Source organism: Lineus longissimus, chromosome 6, assembly GCF_910592395.1.
Source record: "Lineus longissimus chromosome 6, tnLinLong1.2, whole genome shotgun sequence".
Taxonomy (NCBI): Eukaryota; Metazoa; Nemertea; class Pilidiophora; order Heteronemertea; family Lineidae; genus Lineus; species Lineus longissimus.
In genome coordinates this window covers 8,830,463-8,847,364 of record NC_088313.1, presented here as the reverse complement: position 1 = coordinate 8,847,364, position 16,902 = coordinate 8,830,463, and the positions used below count along the sequence as shown (strand labels likewise).

The window sequence follows — 16,902 nt, the reverse complement described above, 5'->3', positions numbered from 1 at the left end:
GACTAGTTGAAAAAGCTGTGCAGACCGTCAAGAAAATTCTCAAGAGAATCTTCTCCACAGGAGAAGACCCGTATCTAGGACTTTTAGCATACAGGAGTACACCACGTGAAGCAGACATGGCATCGCCTGCCAAGTTGCTTATGGGTAGAAACCTGCGCACGAGGTTGCCAACGGCAACTTCACAACTCCTACCAGCGGATGCAGTCAAAGTTCAGCAGCAGATACAAACGGGACGGGATACGGCAAAGGCATTCTTTGATGGGAAGTCTAGAGCACTCAAACCCCTAAACCCCGGCGATAATGTTATCATAACCTCTCCGGATAAACAGGGATCCCCAGGAATTGTGGAACAGCAGACATCTGATCCGAGATCATATCTGGTCAGAACAAGGAATAACACTTTGCGACGTAACCGTAGACACCTCCGCCAGGTGCCCAGGGGCAGTATCCAGGAAAATGACCTGGAACAGGAAATTGAAGATGTAGACTCTGACGCAACAATCTCTAATGAAAGACTAGAATCTCGTGAGAATGAACTCCTCATAAACACTACGCCTGACACCCCGCAGTTAGTTACAACAAGGTCAGGTCGTCTAGTCAGACCACCGGATAGATATGGTCATTAGTTCAACTTATGCTAAAGTTACTCAACTCAACAGATGTGAATAGACTGATTAATTAGAGCAGACCAGCCTCTTATCTCTTGTGTTTAGGTTTCGGAAAATGCGTATGATTCTTATATAACTTTTAAATGTTTATGTTTTATTATTAGCGTGACCTTAGTTCAGTTCATAGTTATTTTCATTCAGACATAACAAGGTGATTTACTTGCAGACTATTTGGATTAATCTTTATTCAGCGTCTCGTGCGATATGAGTTTTTGATGTTTGTAATTGACTCTTGGATTTGCAGTTAACTATTTTGTGTTGCTCTGCTTCCTCTCCGTAAGGGGGATGTTATGATATTACCTATTACTCGTTATACTAACCATACTAACCATATACCTTATATAGCTTACTAATCATCACGTGACCTGTATCTTTATATATCTTAGTTACTTTAATAAACTGGCTTATACCTGTCGACCGTTGTGCGTGTTGCATCTATGCCTGAGCAAGAAACAGAACACTTTGTCTCCCAAAAGGAATCCATCATGTGGAGCTGAAATTGTAAATACAATATTGTAAATGTAATAATTTTTTTCAAAATGAATGAATTTTATACTAATTTATTGAATATGAGAATATCAATGTTTTTTTGTCATTTTATACATAACATGGGGTTTCTCGTTTATATATTATATATTTTTCAAATAAGCATGATACTGTTGATCTAGTAGTATGCCTATGTGATAATTTCTTTTCTACTACATGTATGTTAGTTATAAATGTTGATAAAGTTCCAATTAAATTATTTATCTATCTATTAAATTACTTGTTTTTAGTGGGTATCACACATGTCTGAATTACCTTGGTTAGCAAGTTCTCGGCCAATGGACGACACCTTGAATATTCCACTGTCGTGAACACTTCCCGGCCATTTGGCTACAAGGTTTGTGGCAATGCGATCAGCATCACATATCATCTGCAATACCAAAAAGTTGAAATTGAAATATTATTTCTGGGTTTCTGCCGGGGGGGGGGGGGGGGAACTGCCAAGATTGTCCGAAAAACAGCCAAAATTTGCTCTTTCGACCAGGAATTCGGGCTTTGGTTCCCCCTCTTGAATTTTTTTCTGGCAGAAACACTGTACTTTCAAAATTTTTCATACTTAGCAATGATTTTAATTCATACTATGCCAGGAATCAGGATATTTATATTTCAGATGGACATGCAATCTCTTAAACGAGATCAGGCCTCCAATGAGCCAGGCTTTGAAAGTGAACCTGATCTGGTTCCAAGATGACTAAATGAATGAAACGGCCAGGGCCATTGTGCTCACCGTATACATCTTTTAGTCGGCAGGATCATGCTTAGTTTAGAGGTGAATATGGTGAACACAATCAGGCATGAAGACTTTTTTTAGATGTGTATTGATGTCAAGTAATAAGACAGGGCAGTATATATAAGTTTATGATCCAACCAATAATTGTCTATGACATCAACAAGATCAATATCGTGTGATTGCTAAGAGTCCCTGCAATAAAAAATTCATCGAAAAAAAGTCATTAATAAGCGAGATATTGCACGTCCTACTTTTTCAGTTTTGACCCCCTGGTGGCCAAATCAAGAATCAGATCAGGCCAAAATTCGGTGTCAAAGATTATCTGATGTAGGGGGTTAGATGTACCAACTTTCAAGTTCATAGCTTCAGCAGTTAAGAAACGTGCCATAGTTACACTCTAATGGCCAATTTACGCCATTTGACCTCTGTGACCTAGAAAAGGAGGTCAAATCCAAAAATCGTAGGACATGTGGTGTATCATTGCTGGAAGTCCCTGCCATAAAAATTTTATCGAAAACAATTCACTCAAATAAGCAAGATATTGCACTTCTTCCTTTTTCCATTATGGCCCCCTGGTGGCCGAATAAAGAATCAGATCAGGCCAAAATTCAACATCAAATGTTTTCTGATGTAGGGGGTTATATGCACCAAGTTTCAAGTTCATAGCTTTACTGGTTAAGAAACGTGCCATAGTTTACACTCTAACGGCCAATTTACGCCATATGACCTCTGTGACCTTGAAAAGTAGGTCAAATTGAAAACCCGTAAGACATGTGATGTATTCTTCCTAAGAGTACCTACCATAAAAATTTTATCGAAAACAAGTCACTTATAAGTGAGATATCACACTTTTTAGATATCCACTTTTGGCCCCCTGGTGGCAAAGTTGAAAATCAGATCAAACTGAAATTCAGCACCAGAGGCTATGTGATATTGGGGGTTATATGTACTAAGTTTCAAGTTCATAGCTTTAGTGGTTAAGAAACATGCCATAGTTTACACTCCCTACGGCCATTTACGCCATATGACCTCTGTGACCTTGAAAAGTTGGTCAAATTAAAAACTCGTATGATATAAGATGTATATTTGCTATGAGTACCTACAACACAAGTTACATCGAAAACAAGTCACTAATAAGCGAGATATCACACTTTTTAGATATCGACATTTGGCCCCCTGGTGGCCAAGTTGAGAGTCAGATCGGACTAAAATTCAGTGTCAGAGGTCACCTGACCTAGGGGGTGCTGTGTACAAAGTTTCAAGTTCATAGCCCTAGCGGTTAAGCAACGTGCCACTGATTTTGAAATAGGATACGACGACGGACGACGACGACGGACGACGGACACTGCGGTATTACATAGACTCCCCTACGGTGAGCCAAAAAGCCAGCCAGCCGGTCATCTGGTAATAAATGCAATGCATGTTTATTGTACTTTGGTGTAGGCCTACAGACATTATGTGCACATTTCGTTACTAGGCAGGGCTACCAACTGACTTTTGAAAGTGTTCTATTCACACATGCTTACCTGAACATTGATGCTGTGAATGGATTTGCGACAGACATAAACATCCTCAAATTGAGATGGGGCTTGAATCTTTATCTGTGTGCAGTCCAAAGCACCGATTACGTTAGGGAAACCTAAAATCAAAGTGGAAGAACCATTAGGCAACACACAAACTGACCTGTATTAACTAACTATATCATTCCCCGACTGCGCCCCGCCCTGGTCGACATCCACCTCACTCAGTGAGTTGAGGGCATTTTTATGGATGCAGTATGCAATGCATGGAGGGATGATATTGGTACAAGAAAAGTATAGAACATACTGCATACTCATGATCGAGTATAGGCCAGACCTGACTGACCAACAATCCATACAGCAGTAGTGTAGGCTGTACATGCCATGGATGATGGTCATTGGTGGACACACAAGCACACAACAACAACATGCAACACTACGTACAGTCACAGTCGACAACAGTCTGCACTCGATCAACTCAACTGCACAGTCACAGGGCTTGTGGTATTCGACTCGATGACTCGACGACGCGATGACTCGATGACGCGATCAAGTTGGAATCTTTTTAAAGAATATCACTGCTTGGACTGTAATTTATACATAGAATCATAAGTGGAGGAAAATAAAAAAGAACCGATCATTACCAACCCCTTTCCAGCTGTTTTCACCGTATCTAATCCGACCATTTTTCGTTTCCTACAAGTTCGCATTTTTGATAAAACCATGCGCCATGTTGCTATGCAAGCGACTGGTATCTTTACCGTCAATACAGCTGAATACACCTAAATATAGCTGGTTCAGATCAACCTCCTACCCAGGTTCTTTACGAGCAGAAGTTCCAATGTTAAAATGACACGCGAGTTCCTGGAGACAAGGTTGGCTCTGGATATCCGTTCAGCACGGCAATATTAAATGTCCTATACACCTTTCCAGAAATGGGGCGCTGAGTGTCCGAAATAGTGATGTCATAAGGGGAAACTAGGCCTGTGGTGGAGGGACAAAGGAGATAGTCGTGGTTGACCAACACACTTGAATGCCTTTAATGACGGACAAGGGGGAAAAAGTTAGGCTAGTTCCAATGCAAGCCACCAATTTCGGAAAGCATGTAGAGGGGCTGATGTATGGGGGGGGGGGGGGGGCAGATGTCAAGGGACGGAAGAGAGACTGAGTGACTGAGTCTAAAAAACTGCACATATGCGAAATTCCGATTGTTGACAGACTACCACATGACATCTGACATTGGCCACTAGAAGCTTGTTTGTCAATTAAATCTCCGGTCATTTTGCATGCTATGAAACTTCCGCGAGTCCTTTAAATATCAAAATCAATCGCGGGGACCAATCTTCAGTGGCCATGGCTGGGGGGGGGGGGGGCACATCCTTCCACATACCGTAGCTGGGTATGGGAAAGGCCGAGCTAAAACCTCTGCTGTTGCAGCGGTAGCCCGGAGACCAGGATCATGGGATTCCGTATTTTAGCAAAATCCATAGCAACGATCGCGTCATCGAGCCATCGCGTCGTCGAGTCATCGAGTCGAATACCACAAGCCCAGTCACAGTGGCGCGGATGCGAGTATTCATTAGAATAGATGGCTGCATAGATACCTTCACATGATTATAATTAATATAAAGTTTCCAGCAATCTAACAGCCGGTTTTCAATAAACAAACAACAGCATTGAACCACGCAGTTTCGCTTCCATGATGACACACGACACATGTCATGCATGTGTGTGATGAAAAAAAACAGCTGATGAAGTTTGACCTGTCCTTGACCTGTTAAAATATTCACGGTTACCAACAGCGATTTCTTCATTCACCGTTTGCTGATTGGAGAGGTTTGACCTGCTTAATATGCATGTTCACCTATCGATTTTTGTCATTCATTTTGCTGATTGGAGCACTATAAATAGTAGTGGGCGAGGAGCACATGAGATGGGAACTGATACATACCTGCAACTGCGAAGAAGCGCTTCTTAGTTTCTGTGGCTTCGTCGCCCCTCGGAAATTTTATGATTTCGCTCATATATTTGATTATTTCATTCATGGTGGCCTTCACGATACGGCACACGGAACTTTTTGACTGTCCATCTCCATCCCCGACCATTATTTGGAAGGACCCGCAAGCAAGGAAACGGAGACACACGCAAATTTGTAGTATGACAGGCAGTGCATGGCCACGGTCGGTCGGACGCGTCAACTTTGTGCCGAATACCTCAACGAAGACCATTATTGTGTCGGGCAGGAAACGATATCTGTCTTTCACCCCCTTGGCGGAGTACTTCTCCAAGGGGTTTTGATGGTCTACGAGTCGTCTTTCTTGGCCTCGGGCCATCAAATATCGAAGGACAGGCCGGTTGTGCCGGCGAATTTCTGCCATTTTGTGTCCTTCATTCCGACTTAAGTACGGTAGCTACCGTACTTAAGTTTTTGGGGTACTTAAGTCGGCTAGGCGAGTTAAGATTCTTTGTGAATCAACTTAAGACAAAACTTAAGAAATTCTCATACTTAAGTCACCAAAACAGACTTAAGATTCTTTGAGAAACCGGGCCCTGCACTACTTTGCATCTGATTGGACAGCTGATCGGGTTCCAGTCATTTCGGAAGAGTTGCTGCAGGCGACAACCAAGAAAAGAGTCTCGCCAGGGGAGGAAATATCCATAGACGTGTTTCTTCCCAGTCCAAATGAGTGTCAACTCTACAGAGAGTCTCTGGAGATCCTGATCGGACGTGTCCTGCAGGAAGATTTTGACTGCTTTCGATGGATGAAACTGGTGCTACCTGATCACTTGCCACATCCGCTAACCAAGGAAATGAGTGAAAAGACGGCCAGTTATATTCCGCCTATTCAGCTGAAGAACGAAGCCAAGTATGAAGATTGCTTAGACATCTTAGATTCCTACGAAGACACCATAGATCAACTGTATCGAAAGGCTGGCTTAGGTATGAGCAACCAATTTATCATAGAATTATCCTCAAAATCTATTGTGATCTGTAAAAAAGAGAATTATGAAAATCAATGTCAATGCGACACTTCAAGCATACATGTACATTGTACATGTGCATTGTCTTGCCTTGCCAATGAAACTTTATTATAGCAGTTCATGGACGACAATGTACAATGTAGATCTAGAGAACTTGAGAAGGAAGTCTAGTAGAGTTTGGTTCCCCTGTACAATGTACAAATGTAACTGGAACCCTGCAAATATGATTACGGGCCCACAAAGGTACCAATACATGTAGATGTAATTACATGTATTTAGCTCCTAGACATTATTGAAGGTTACTAATCTTTATGTATTTTTGTCTTTCAGCTGGTGAGCTGGAGAAGCTGCAAGTTCCTGTAGGTGGTGACCAGCTGACAGTACGTCGTTTTGAAGGTGCCAAAGCATTGCGGGCTGGGGCTCATCTCAGACGAGAATGTTTTGAAAACTTGTCACCAATGATCATTGAGCTGTTCCATACAGTCATGGATTTCTTGGAGGTGAGTTCAGAAAAGTGGTGCACTAAAAGGATATGGGTAGAAATACTAAGACTCAAGATTGATGAAAGTGATTATGGCGTACAGTACCCTCACCGAAAAGCAGTGTGATATCAGTCAGGATTCAGTCAGGTTGCAGTGTTACCTCACATTTTTATGGCAGTGTTGAAATCAGTGGAAAGCAGTCATAGGGAGTGTTTTTCAGTCACGCAATACCAAAGCATACAGTTATACAGCAATCAAAAATAGAGGTTAGGGAGTCATAAGCAGTGGTAAGACAGTCAAAATCAGTGGTAAGGCAGTCAAAAGCAGTGCTCATTTAAATATTTAGGCTGACTGATTTCCACTGCTTTTGACACTGAAAATGACTCCTCACTATGCATCATGCACAGGGCTGGCAGTGGGGTTCAGTGTTAATTTAAATATTTCGCAGCACACTGAATCCACACTGAAACACCACTGATTTTGACTGCCATTTCCAAAACCTCTTGGAGGGAGCAGTCATTTTCAGTGTTGATATGAATAATTTATTTAATGGCATGCAGGCACGGATGCCGAGAGAGGTTTGGGGGACGTGACCCCCCTGTGCTGATGACAACCAAAGAAATTGTTCGAAAAAGCAAAAACTTCTAGCGAACTGTTACTTTTGCTGTCCTATTTTAGACGGTGTGTTTGCGTCCAATATAATGGCAGTGATGACGTCATCTGCACAAATAGAGGACATCGCCATTGCATGATGACGTGACACAGTAAAAAGATGACAAATTCACGTCCTTGACCTACGTCATTGCAAACTTTGTCATAATGACAGTGGTCAGATGGGTTACTAGACAATTGAAACGACACAATTGGCACATAGCTACTGTCAGTGATGTCAGGGATGCTAGATCAAATTGACGTCCAAATAAAGTAACTGCACGCGGCCTGTAGAATAATGATCTACTGATTGATGTGTATTGAGCTCCCATGCAGATAATTTGCAGTGTATGCATACATTACAATTAACACCTATAGGGCCTACAGTAGATGCATGAAGATACATGCAGATATCTTGCAGTGTATGCATGCATTACAACACCTATAGGGCCCACAGCCTTCTTGATTTGCTGAAAATACAACTTCAGTGTCTGTCTAGATTACCCTTTTTGCATTCATTTGGCTCCTTATGTGTTCCAATTCAAACTGACTAAAACTCCCCTCTTCTCATATTGAAATTCGGGTAAATATCGAGAAATATGAAGAGCTACCATGATTTCTTGAATGTTGGACTATCAAATTCAAACTTACTAGCTTCCTGTCTCAGGTTGCATTACGGGTGATATTTAACACTGAATTTGACTGCAATTACCACTGCTTTACACTGCCATCAAGTCTTAATCTCACCAGTCATAAAGCAGTGGTTTTCGGTCATGTTGAAAATGCCACGGGTTTCGATCAGAGTTGGAGAAGTGGAAATCAGTGGTCTTTCAGTCATAGGCAGTGTTTTTGAAATACGTCGTTCATAATGATATGCAAGTTGCAGTGCTTTGCAGTGGTCTTTCAGTCAAAATCAGTGGTATTAAAACATTAAGAAAAAATGATATGCCTAAGACAGTCATATGCAGTGGGGGTTTCAGTCAAAAGCAGTGTGATGCAGTCATTTTCAGTGCACTGCCTTTCGGTGAGGGTATATCATTGTACATGTAATGTAAATGAAAAATTTTTTCAGGGTTGTGTTGACAGCTTTGCAGTAGTAATTATGAACTTCTTAATTGTCAAACCGAAGAGCAGGTCCTACCTTTAGTGCCTTTTAGGTGTCTTGAAAAAATCAAGGGAAGGGTTTTGCATTTTCTAAGGCCATTGATTGAACGTTTTTGTTGTTAGTGTGGCTTGATTCTTTATGCATTTGACACTTTTTTGCCAAGATATGATGTATCAATCATTGATGCATGTAATACTATGCTCAATGCAAAGGCCATACTTAGAAGTTCATTTGTTATTGCATCAACCAGTTTTCCGCTGTCAGAACTGGCTAATGTCGGATACAAATTCCTTATACAGACAACTTTTGTCTTTTATTTCACTCAGAAAATGTGTAAGCGATTCCTGAAGCCGAAGGCAACTGGAGATCAGGGAACTGCAGCAAACTTGAAGGCCCTCATCCAAAGGACCAGTGTCAATGGCAAAGTCAAAAGCCGCTATGCTGTCCACATGGACTTCATCCAAACCGTGGGACGATGCTACCTGAGGGAATTTGTCTGTGAAATGTTTGGACTCGAGAACAGTCATTCGTCGCGAAGTGAAATTTTCATAAAATGGCGGCTCCACTGTCATTGTAAAACGGTTCTTCTTTTCATTCCAGGAAGCAGCAGATGAGCATCCCAAGCTAGTTCCCCTGGACATCCTACTCAACGGTGTTTCATGTCAAGTGAAAGTGCCCCTTGTCGGTGAACTCGTCACTATTGTTGTCAAAGATGGAATCATCCAGCATCCGGTGTCGCTCGTCTACAAGAATGTGTCTAGTACTTGGTGCAAATACCTAATAAAGCTGCCAACTGCTGTCACAATTCTGCTGCATCTCAAGCGATCAACGACAGTTCCCGAGCCAGAGCCAGATGAACTTAATAATTACGCGAGACAATTTATGCAGTGGTACTTTATTCTTCTCAACTTTGATGACACACTCAAAGAAGGGGACATCTGTAGGATGAACGTTCTTCTCAAAATCATGATACCCTTCTTTTACTCCCATTCAACTCTGTCAAAATACTTTGTGGAATGTATTGACTACATTTTGAAAACGGAAGTTCTTCTCGAGCCAGAGGTGGCAGTACGTGTCAGGGCCCTCTCCTTTGTCAACCCAAAAGGAGGCAGTGGTAACAATTTAGCTTGTGACATGCAAAAAGAAATGCAGGTCAGAACATTAAAGGAAGCGATAAATAGCTTGGGGGCACACAAGACTGATCGTGCGATTGTCAGAGCTTGCGGTTCAGTGGACGTCATCCACAGAGTAGCGACAAATTTTGATGCTTTAATCGAAAAGAACTTCGGATCATATCATCCCAGGAAGTCTTCCGAAGAAGATGAAGAGCTGATCGTTGCGCGTTTGAGGAAATTGAGGCCATTTCAGCACTCTGCCGGGAGGAAACTAGCCAATTTCTCAGGTATTCAAGCTAGTCCCTTCTCGAACGTAAAAAGAGACACTTTTGTAGAACACTTGTTAAGGGTTGTTGATCGACTTAAGTTTTCTGCAGTTGTTGTGGATGAGGATGAAAATGATGACAACGACAGTGTTGCAGAGGAGAACTTTAATTTGCACATCCGCCCATGAACTGTTGCACGTGAGGACAAACTACACTGGTAGAATAGTACATTATTCATGTTTTGACAAGCAGGAAATATTTTAAACCAGAGTATTCTTTTGTCAAGTTCGATACAGTACTTTTTTGACCTTTTCATTATTCATGGCTGAGCAAAGTTCAGCGTCTGTTCTGATGATGGATTGAGTTCAGCCTGTCTGGGATCTGTATATAAAAGTAACATTTTCAGAAAGATACCAGGTTTAAGGTAGAGCAAGTACCGGAAATATACTAGTAGTCCATCCTCAGGAAAGCAGGGGTTAGTGTTTGCCTCTGAGGCCCTGCACACAAGCCCTTGACCGTCATATGGGGAGGTCCAGACGTATGTAACCTTTTAGTCGGCACCGAGATTAAACTGTCTACCTCTATTCCAGTACCATGCTTCTAGTTTGAACTTGTATGAAAGAAATTTTCAAGCCACACTCAGAACTCAAGAGAATCAAGGTTGCAGTGTGATTCAATTTGCCAAGCATAGAGAAACCACACTGCAAAACAGTATCCCTAATATTCACTGCACCAGAGAATGAATGCCAAGTTCGGAATTTGCTTTTGAAATTATTACTACTTACATCTACGCTGCTACTTCACCAAATGAGGGTTAATATCTGGGTGGTTTTTGTGCTGGGCCTGGGAAGCAAACATTAACATACACTTCCTCAAGATGTATCTTGCCCTGCTGAGACTAAGACAGTGATTCCTCATTAGTGTCCTCTGCTACCAGTAACCATGGTAACAGCTATGTGATGTTTTATAAATTTGTACTATTTCAACCAAGATATATTTGGAGCCATTGTTGGTTTGGTACTTACAGTGTATCTTATTTGAATGAATAATTTCAAATCTGTAGGCCCAACAATGAAAGGTGCACTAAAGTTTCATTTTCATTATATATTAACCCTCTCATGCACCATTATTATTCAGAGCATTTTGCACAGAATCACATCAATTTCTTTCAAAGAGCCAGTGCATCAACCCTGTAAACTTTACAGGGGTACTGTAATGGAATATTGTTTAGGTCTTTGATTGACCTTTCAGAATCCATCAGCAAATATTGGAAAAACATTACCTGGTTACCATGGCAACCGTTATAATATGTATCAAAACAGTGAAAATTATGAAATAAGGTTGTTTATTTTAGAAAAAGTGGCTTTTTACCACATTTACTTCCTAGCTACACCAAATCTGACCCCAGTATTCGATTTACTGGACAATTTTCACTCTAGAGACAAAACATGATGCTTATTTCTGGAAGAATGACATTGTTTTTGCTTTTCGTTTTACCCAACGGCTTTATCATTTCACAGAGTGGACAACAGAATGAATTATTATTGAAATGCAAAACAACACCAATACTTTTCAAAGAGCCAATGTAACAAAGCTGAAAAAGATAGAGGGATAACTGTTATGACATTTTGTTAGGTCTATATGTGGGTTACCAGGGTAACCGGTAGAGCGAAAATAAATCATGCACCGTTGCCATGGTAACAATCAAACTATGGATATCTTTGATTTTTGAGAGATTATTCGAGAAAAAGTAGATATTTACCATATTGTTGGTCTAGATACACCAGATCTGACCAAGGAATTGAGTTTACTGGGCACTTTTCACCCTAGGGACAGAACATGATGCATATCTCTGGAAGAATGAAGTTGTTTATGCTATTTTTTTACATAACGGCATAATCTATCACTGTGTGGACTTAGAGTGAATTTTCATGAAAGTGCAAAACAACACCAATCTTGAAGCTCGACCAGAACCTCCTCGTACTCTGACACGACCTCGATATTTGCTGGTAGCGGCCGTTTGAACACTAGAAGGAAACCACTCCTCGTCACCGTTACTGTCATCAGACTGGCTGTCACTGCTGTTTCGATTCTTGCTCAGAGCCTAAAAAAGAATTTTGACCGATTGTTACATGTGATCAAGGTGTTTGTGATAAATAGTTCAAACGTGCCACTTCCCTAAGTGATAGTGAAACATACTTACCTGTGCTGGAGCATGTGAAGAAGGAGCATTACTGGCAGGCCTATGGTGACTATAAAAAGACTTGCACGACGCAACAGTATCCGGAGAGCCTCTTGGATTGCAACGACTAATACGAGGGTTCCTGTCTTCTTGAACAACGAGATCATGCTGACCGGGACCCTAATAATAAAAATAAGATTTATCAATTATGCAGCAATGTTAGGCATAGTACTTGGAGGAGGCATGTATCAACTATGCCATGATGCAGGCCAATGGGAATGGGCTGGGATAGGCCATCGCCTGGGAAATGTGGGATGAAAGGGCGACTAGCCTGCACAATAGTAACACAAGTACAGACACTGCTTGTCTTAGTGCTAAATGCATGCTAGGCCCAAGGTAAGCTTATATCATCACCAGCGCCACCGCACAGCTCTCAACACTGACAGCACAGTATCATGCAGCACAGGGGGTAGTTGTAAAACAAGAAACACAGAAAGGAAACAGAAACACAGAAACGAAACGCAGAAACCAGTCTTGTGGCGAATTCTGGTCTGCAGACTCCATCTTGTTGCCATGGTTGTGGCCGCGAACGCGGGTGTAACTAAAACTGGTATTCAGTCGGAATGGAAGGAGGAATGCTCATTTCCCAATACCCCTTTTAGCCTCATCAACGTGTGCGCAGATTGGCAGCATCCGGCCTTGATCGTGCCCCTGACCAAAAACGGCCCCAAGTCGAAACGGCCCCACTTTATTTTATGTACAATAGAACATGACTCTCTATTCGAAGGACTATTTTCTATTTACACTGACCTCCCCAATACACTACATGTATGTACTACACGGCGTAAATAGAAAATAGTCCTTCGAATAGCGAGTCCTGTTCTTTTGTACATTCCATGGCCTGTGCACGACACTAGGCTGAACTTCCCTACTGCAACCTCATTAACATAAACAGATATTTAAAGTTACTATTTAAAGGCAGCAGCTGGGCAGGCAAGATTGAGTTACTCCAAGTCCAAGTCTAGTGCCCGCCCCCCCCCCACTTTACTCTATTCTAGTCACCAAAATTGGTCTCTCACGTCTCACATAACGTCGAAATGATTCACCCATGTACTGGTACCGTACCTTGCATTTAGTGCTGCATCAGACGGGATTTGTTGGATGATCCTGGTACTTCATGTAAATTGAACACTACAAGGCAAGATGTTGCACTGCACCTTCATTTAAAATAACATGCTGTAGGAATCGAATCGAACCTACCAAAGTACTACACCACCACCTCAAAATACTTCACCCATATCGTGCCGCCCCCCCCCCCCAAGTTGCTCCATGTATCCCCTCAACAACTCTATTGCATTCCGGCTGGCGCAACCCACCAACCTCAGATTTTACTTTTAAACGACAATAACAACGGATTGGGCAAGGAAAGTATCGGCGTGCCGCTTGATTCCAACTTTTATGAAAACCCGTTTGATTTTCGTTTCTGCGTTTCGTTTCTGCGTTTCTGTTTCGTTTCTGTGTTTCTTGTTTTACAACTACCCCAGCACAGGCATGTCATAGATAGAGCCCTAAGCTTACACCAAAGCCTCCCACACCTACACTTATGTTCAATAGAGGTAGACCAAGATGCGCCGTAGATGCATAGCCCTAGCACTATCTGCCCAAAACAATTTTCTGGTCATAAAACAGCTGGTTGCTTACTTTCACATGTTTGATTCATGGGCGCCGCCATCTTTGATTTAGGCCGAGCTCACTCAACCATTGTCAACAAACATGTTGCCGGCACACAAGTGCATCAAATCGTCATTTGTCCAGATTGTAAACAACCCAGAGTCGCGACATATTCAGATTGTTATCTGTAAGTGTAAACTAACCTGGTTTTGGGTCAGAAATCATCTGCAGTGTACAGAACGGAGTCACGGAATGCAGCTTCCTCATTGTGTTTTTCGTTGACATTAGTCTCGCGCAACCAGGCAAGGTCATCCTCTTCAAGATCACTCCCGTCTTCAAATTCGGTGTGAGAAAAATCTTCAGGGAGATCATCTAACAGATCTAAAGCCTCATTTACACCAAATCGACCACTCATTTAGACATTTTAGGTGTTGAACCATAAAATACTAAGTGAAACTTGTCCTCATGAGGTCAGCCACTGTCAACGTCCGCCATTGTTGTTGTGCGATTATTTTTTTATTTTTCAATCAAAGATTCCAACCTTACCGTAAATAGTGACACCTATCAGAAATACAATAAATCAGTAGGTTATAGTATCTAAAGTTGGTTCTGAGCACGGCAGCACCAGCCAGTAAGGATTACAGGGTTAATTATTGATTTTTTAATTCATGCCACAAGGCGGTCGCTAGCGACCGCCTGGCGCACGAGTGGGTTAACTTGGTGCTTTGAACTTGTGTCAGCATTACCAGCTATTGCGGGCCTAGCCAATTAAGCCAATAAGTGCACCTGCTTAATTGGTCCTGGCAAGCCTAATGGAAAATGCACAGGAAATATCAATAAAGTTGGCTTTTTGGGCGGGGTGTTAAAATAATCCCAACTCCCGACTTCTGACACAATTCTATATATGTCTAGGTATTTACTGGCAAAATTTGGAGTGATTTGGATGGAAATTCGATGGGTCCATCTATAGGCTGAAAATTTGGGTAAATCTGTAATGCTTCACTCGTAGCCCGTAGTGTAAATTCCTGAGAAATTGGGTTTTGGGGGCTTTTCTAGCTGCGCTAGCTCCGAAACTATACATTTGATACAAACTCCCGACGTGATTGATATAACTCTTAGGATTATATTCCCAAGATTTCAGCTTTATTGGAGAAAAATTCATAGTGTCCATAGGGGGGGGGGGGCTGAAAATTGGAGGATTTTCAATTTTTTTCCCAACAAATATGCGAAACATATTACTTTCCACCTAGAATTAATCAAAATTTCACAAACTGTCATAAAGTACTTCCTTGCGACAATCATTTGTGTAGCTTTCAAAACTTTTGGCTGATTTATTTGCAAAAACCAAACATTTTAGTGTTTGCATGCAACTATGCACAGGAGGCTAATTGCCAGATTAATTCACACCTGTCCAATCTCAAACAATAGGAATGATGGAGTCTCCCTCTATTCAAAACAGAGTGTGCTAGGCCTGCCATAGCTGGTAATGGTAGAAAACAAAACATATGTACTAGTAAGCTGAGCAAGCGTACGTGTACAGTGATCCTGTTTGCTTGTCTAGGAGCCACACTAGTAGGTGGATTTATTTCGACTAGTAATGACCGATGGTTTGAGTTTAGAGAAGACCTGAAATTGGGGGGGGGGGGGGGGGGGGGGGATGTTCACCATCAATTTTGGCAAGAAGTACTTAACAAGAGTGATCCTGAGGCATATTTGACTGCGACAGTATTCCCGCATTTCATCAGTCATCCCTGTACGATTTTTCGCTATGTCCGAATTATTATAGTACATAACACCTGATGATGGTTGCCCACTCCTGCCCGCTCTCCCAATCTCCTGGAAGAATTGTTGTAAAGAAGTGGGAGGGCGGAAGTGTATGACACTTGAAATGGAAGGGGCATTGAGTCCCATTCCAAGAGCAACGGTTGCAAGAACTAATCTGACCACAGGTGTCTTTTTCCGCAGTTCTTTTACAATGTGGTCCTTCATCTTTTTTGTGTACTTTGAGTTGTACATGCCAAATATGCGGTTTTCTGGAATTGGCTCGTATCCATTGTACTGGGAATCTCCCATTTTTGCCTCAAGATATCGATAGGCATAACCCATACAGTCCAAGTTGTCAACATAAATGACTATCATTTCAAAATTTTGACGTTGATCTTGAAGTTCCTTGCAGTAGGGGCCTATGAGGGCATCATATTTTTCAAATTTTCTGATATTTGGTGGTCTGGGTCTGATTTCAAGGAAAATGTTAGGTCTGTCAGGATTATGTCTGATAACTGCAAGTTCCTTCATATTAAGGTCTTTTTTTATGCCAGTAATTGCATTTTCTGTTGCTGTTGCTGTCAGCGCAACCTGTGTGGCATCTGGAAAGAGGGTCACCAGTTCTCCAATTTTCTTGAACTGTGGTCGGAACTCCTCACCCCTAAATTTGATTTGTACAACCTCTGTGACAATATATTGTACCTAATTACATGTATTGCATGTTATTATGATTGCCATGTTGTGATTGTTGTAAGACCAACTAGTTTAATAATAATAAACCTGATTTACCATTTTCATAAATTATCTTCTAGCAACTTTTCTTTTTTTAAATTTCTGAAAATTTACTGGAAGAGAGCGTTGAATACCAACCATGTTGCAATCATGTGGACTTCATCCACAGCAATGCAGCGCACTCGCTCTGTGTAGACACCTGTGGTCAATATTGCCCTGATTGTTTTGGTCATCAATGTCTCAGGATGAGCATAAATAAGGGGAATCATTCCAGTCTTGAAAGCCTTGGCAGCAACTCTCTTTGGAAGAAACACTGGCATGTCAAGGTCACTACTGTCCAATTCGTCTGCATCTATATCTCCCCCTCGCCCCCACGAGCAGAACTTGCTGGAGCAAGCTCGTACGTATTGGCAACGTCACCTTCAACATTAAAAAAACACGCCTTCACACCTCTCTCAACCAAGCTCATCACCTGATCTTCCATCAAC

General features: G+C 41.8%; 3 protein-coding genes across 3 annotated transcripts; 1 reads left to right on the top strand and 2 right to left on the bottom strand.

Moving 5' to 3' along the window:
- Positions 1 to 1,072: 1,072 nt before the first annotated feature.
- LOC135489938 (putative nuclease HARBI1) lies at positions 1,073 to 5,842 on the bottom strand. Its single transcript, XM_064775573.1, has 4 exons — positions 5,416 to 5,842; positions 3,471 to 3,583; positions 1,470 to 1,584; positions 1,073 to 1,161 (listed from the first exon to the last, which is right to left on the bottom strand). The coding sequence occupies exons 1-4, from the start codon at positions 5,840 to 5,842 to the stop codon at positions 1,073 to 1,075; spliced, it is 744 nt and encodes a 247-aa protein (XP_064631643.1).
- A 345-nt stretch (positions 5,843 to 6,187) lies between these two features.
- LOC135489937 (uncharacterized) lies at positions 6,188 to 10,338 on the top strand. The gene is made up of 4 exons (XM_064775572.1): positions 6,188 to 6,405; positions 6,777 to 6,946; positions 9,011 to 9,151; positions 9,285 to 10,338. The coding sequence occupies exons 1-4, from the start codon at positions 6,228 to 6,230 to the stop codon at positions 10,251 to 10,253; spliced, it is 1,458 nt and encodes a 485-aa protein (XP_064631642.1). The 5' UTR covers positions 6,188 to 6,227; the 3' UTR covers positions 10,254 to 10,338.
- Positions 10,339 to 11,872: 1,534 nt separating this feature from the next.
- LOC135489936 (ATP-dependent DNA helicase RecQ-like) lies at positions 11,873 to 16,566 on the bottom strand. The gene is made up of 5 exons (XM_064775571.1): positions 16,553 to 16,566; positions 15,584 to 16,343; positions 12,269 to 12,427; positions 12,050 to 12,169; positions 11,873 to 11,917 (listed from the first exon to the last, which is right to left on the bottom strand). Exons 1-5 carry the CDS (start codon positions 16,564 to 16,566, stop codon positions 11,873 to 11,875), a joined length of 1,098 nt encoding a protein of 365 aa, XP_064631641.1.
- Between the last annotated feature and the right edge of the window lie 336 nt (positions 16,567 to 16,902).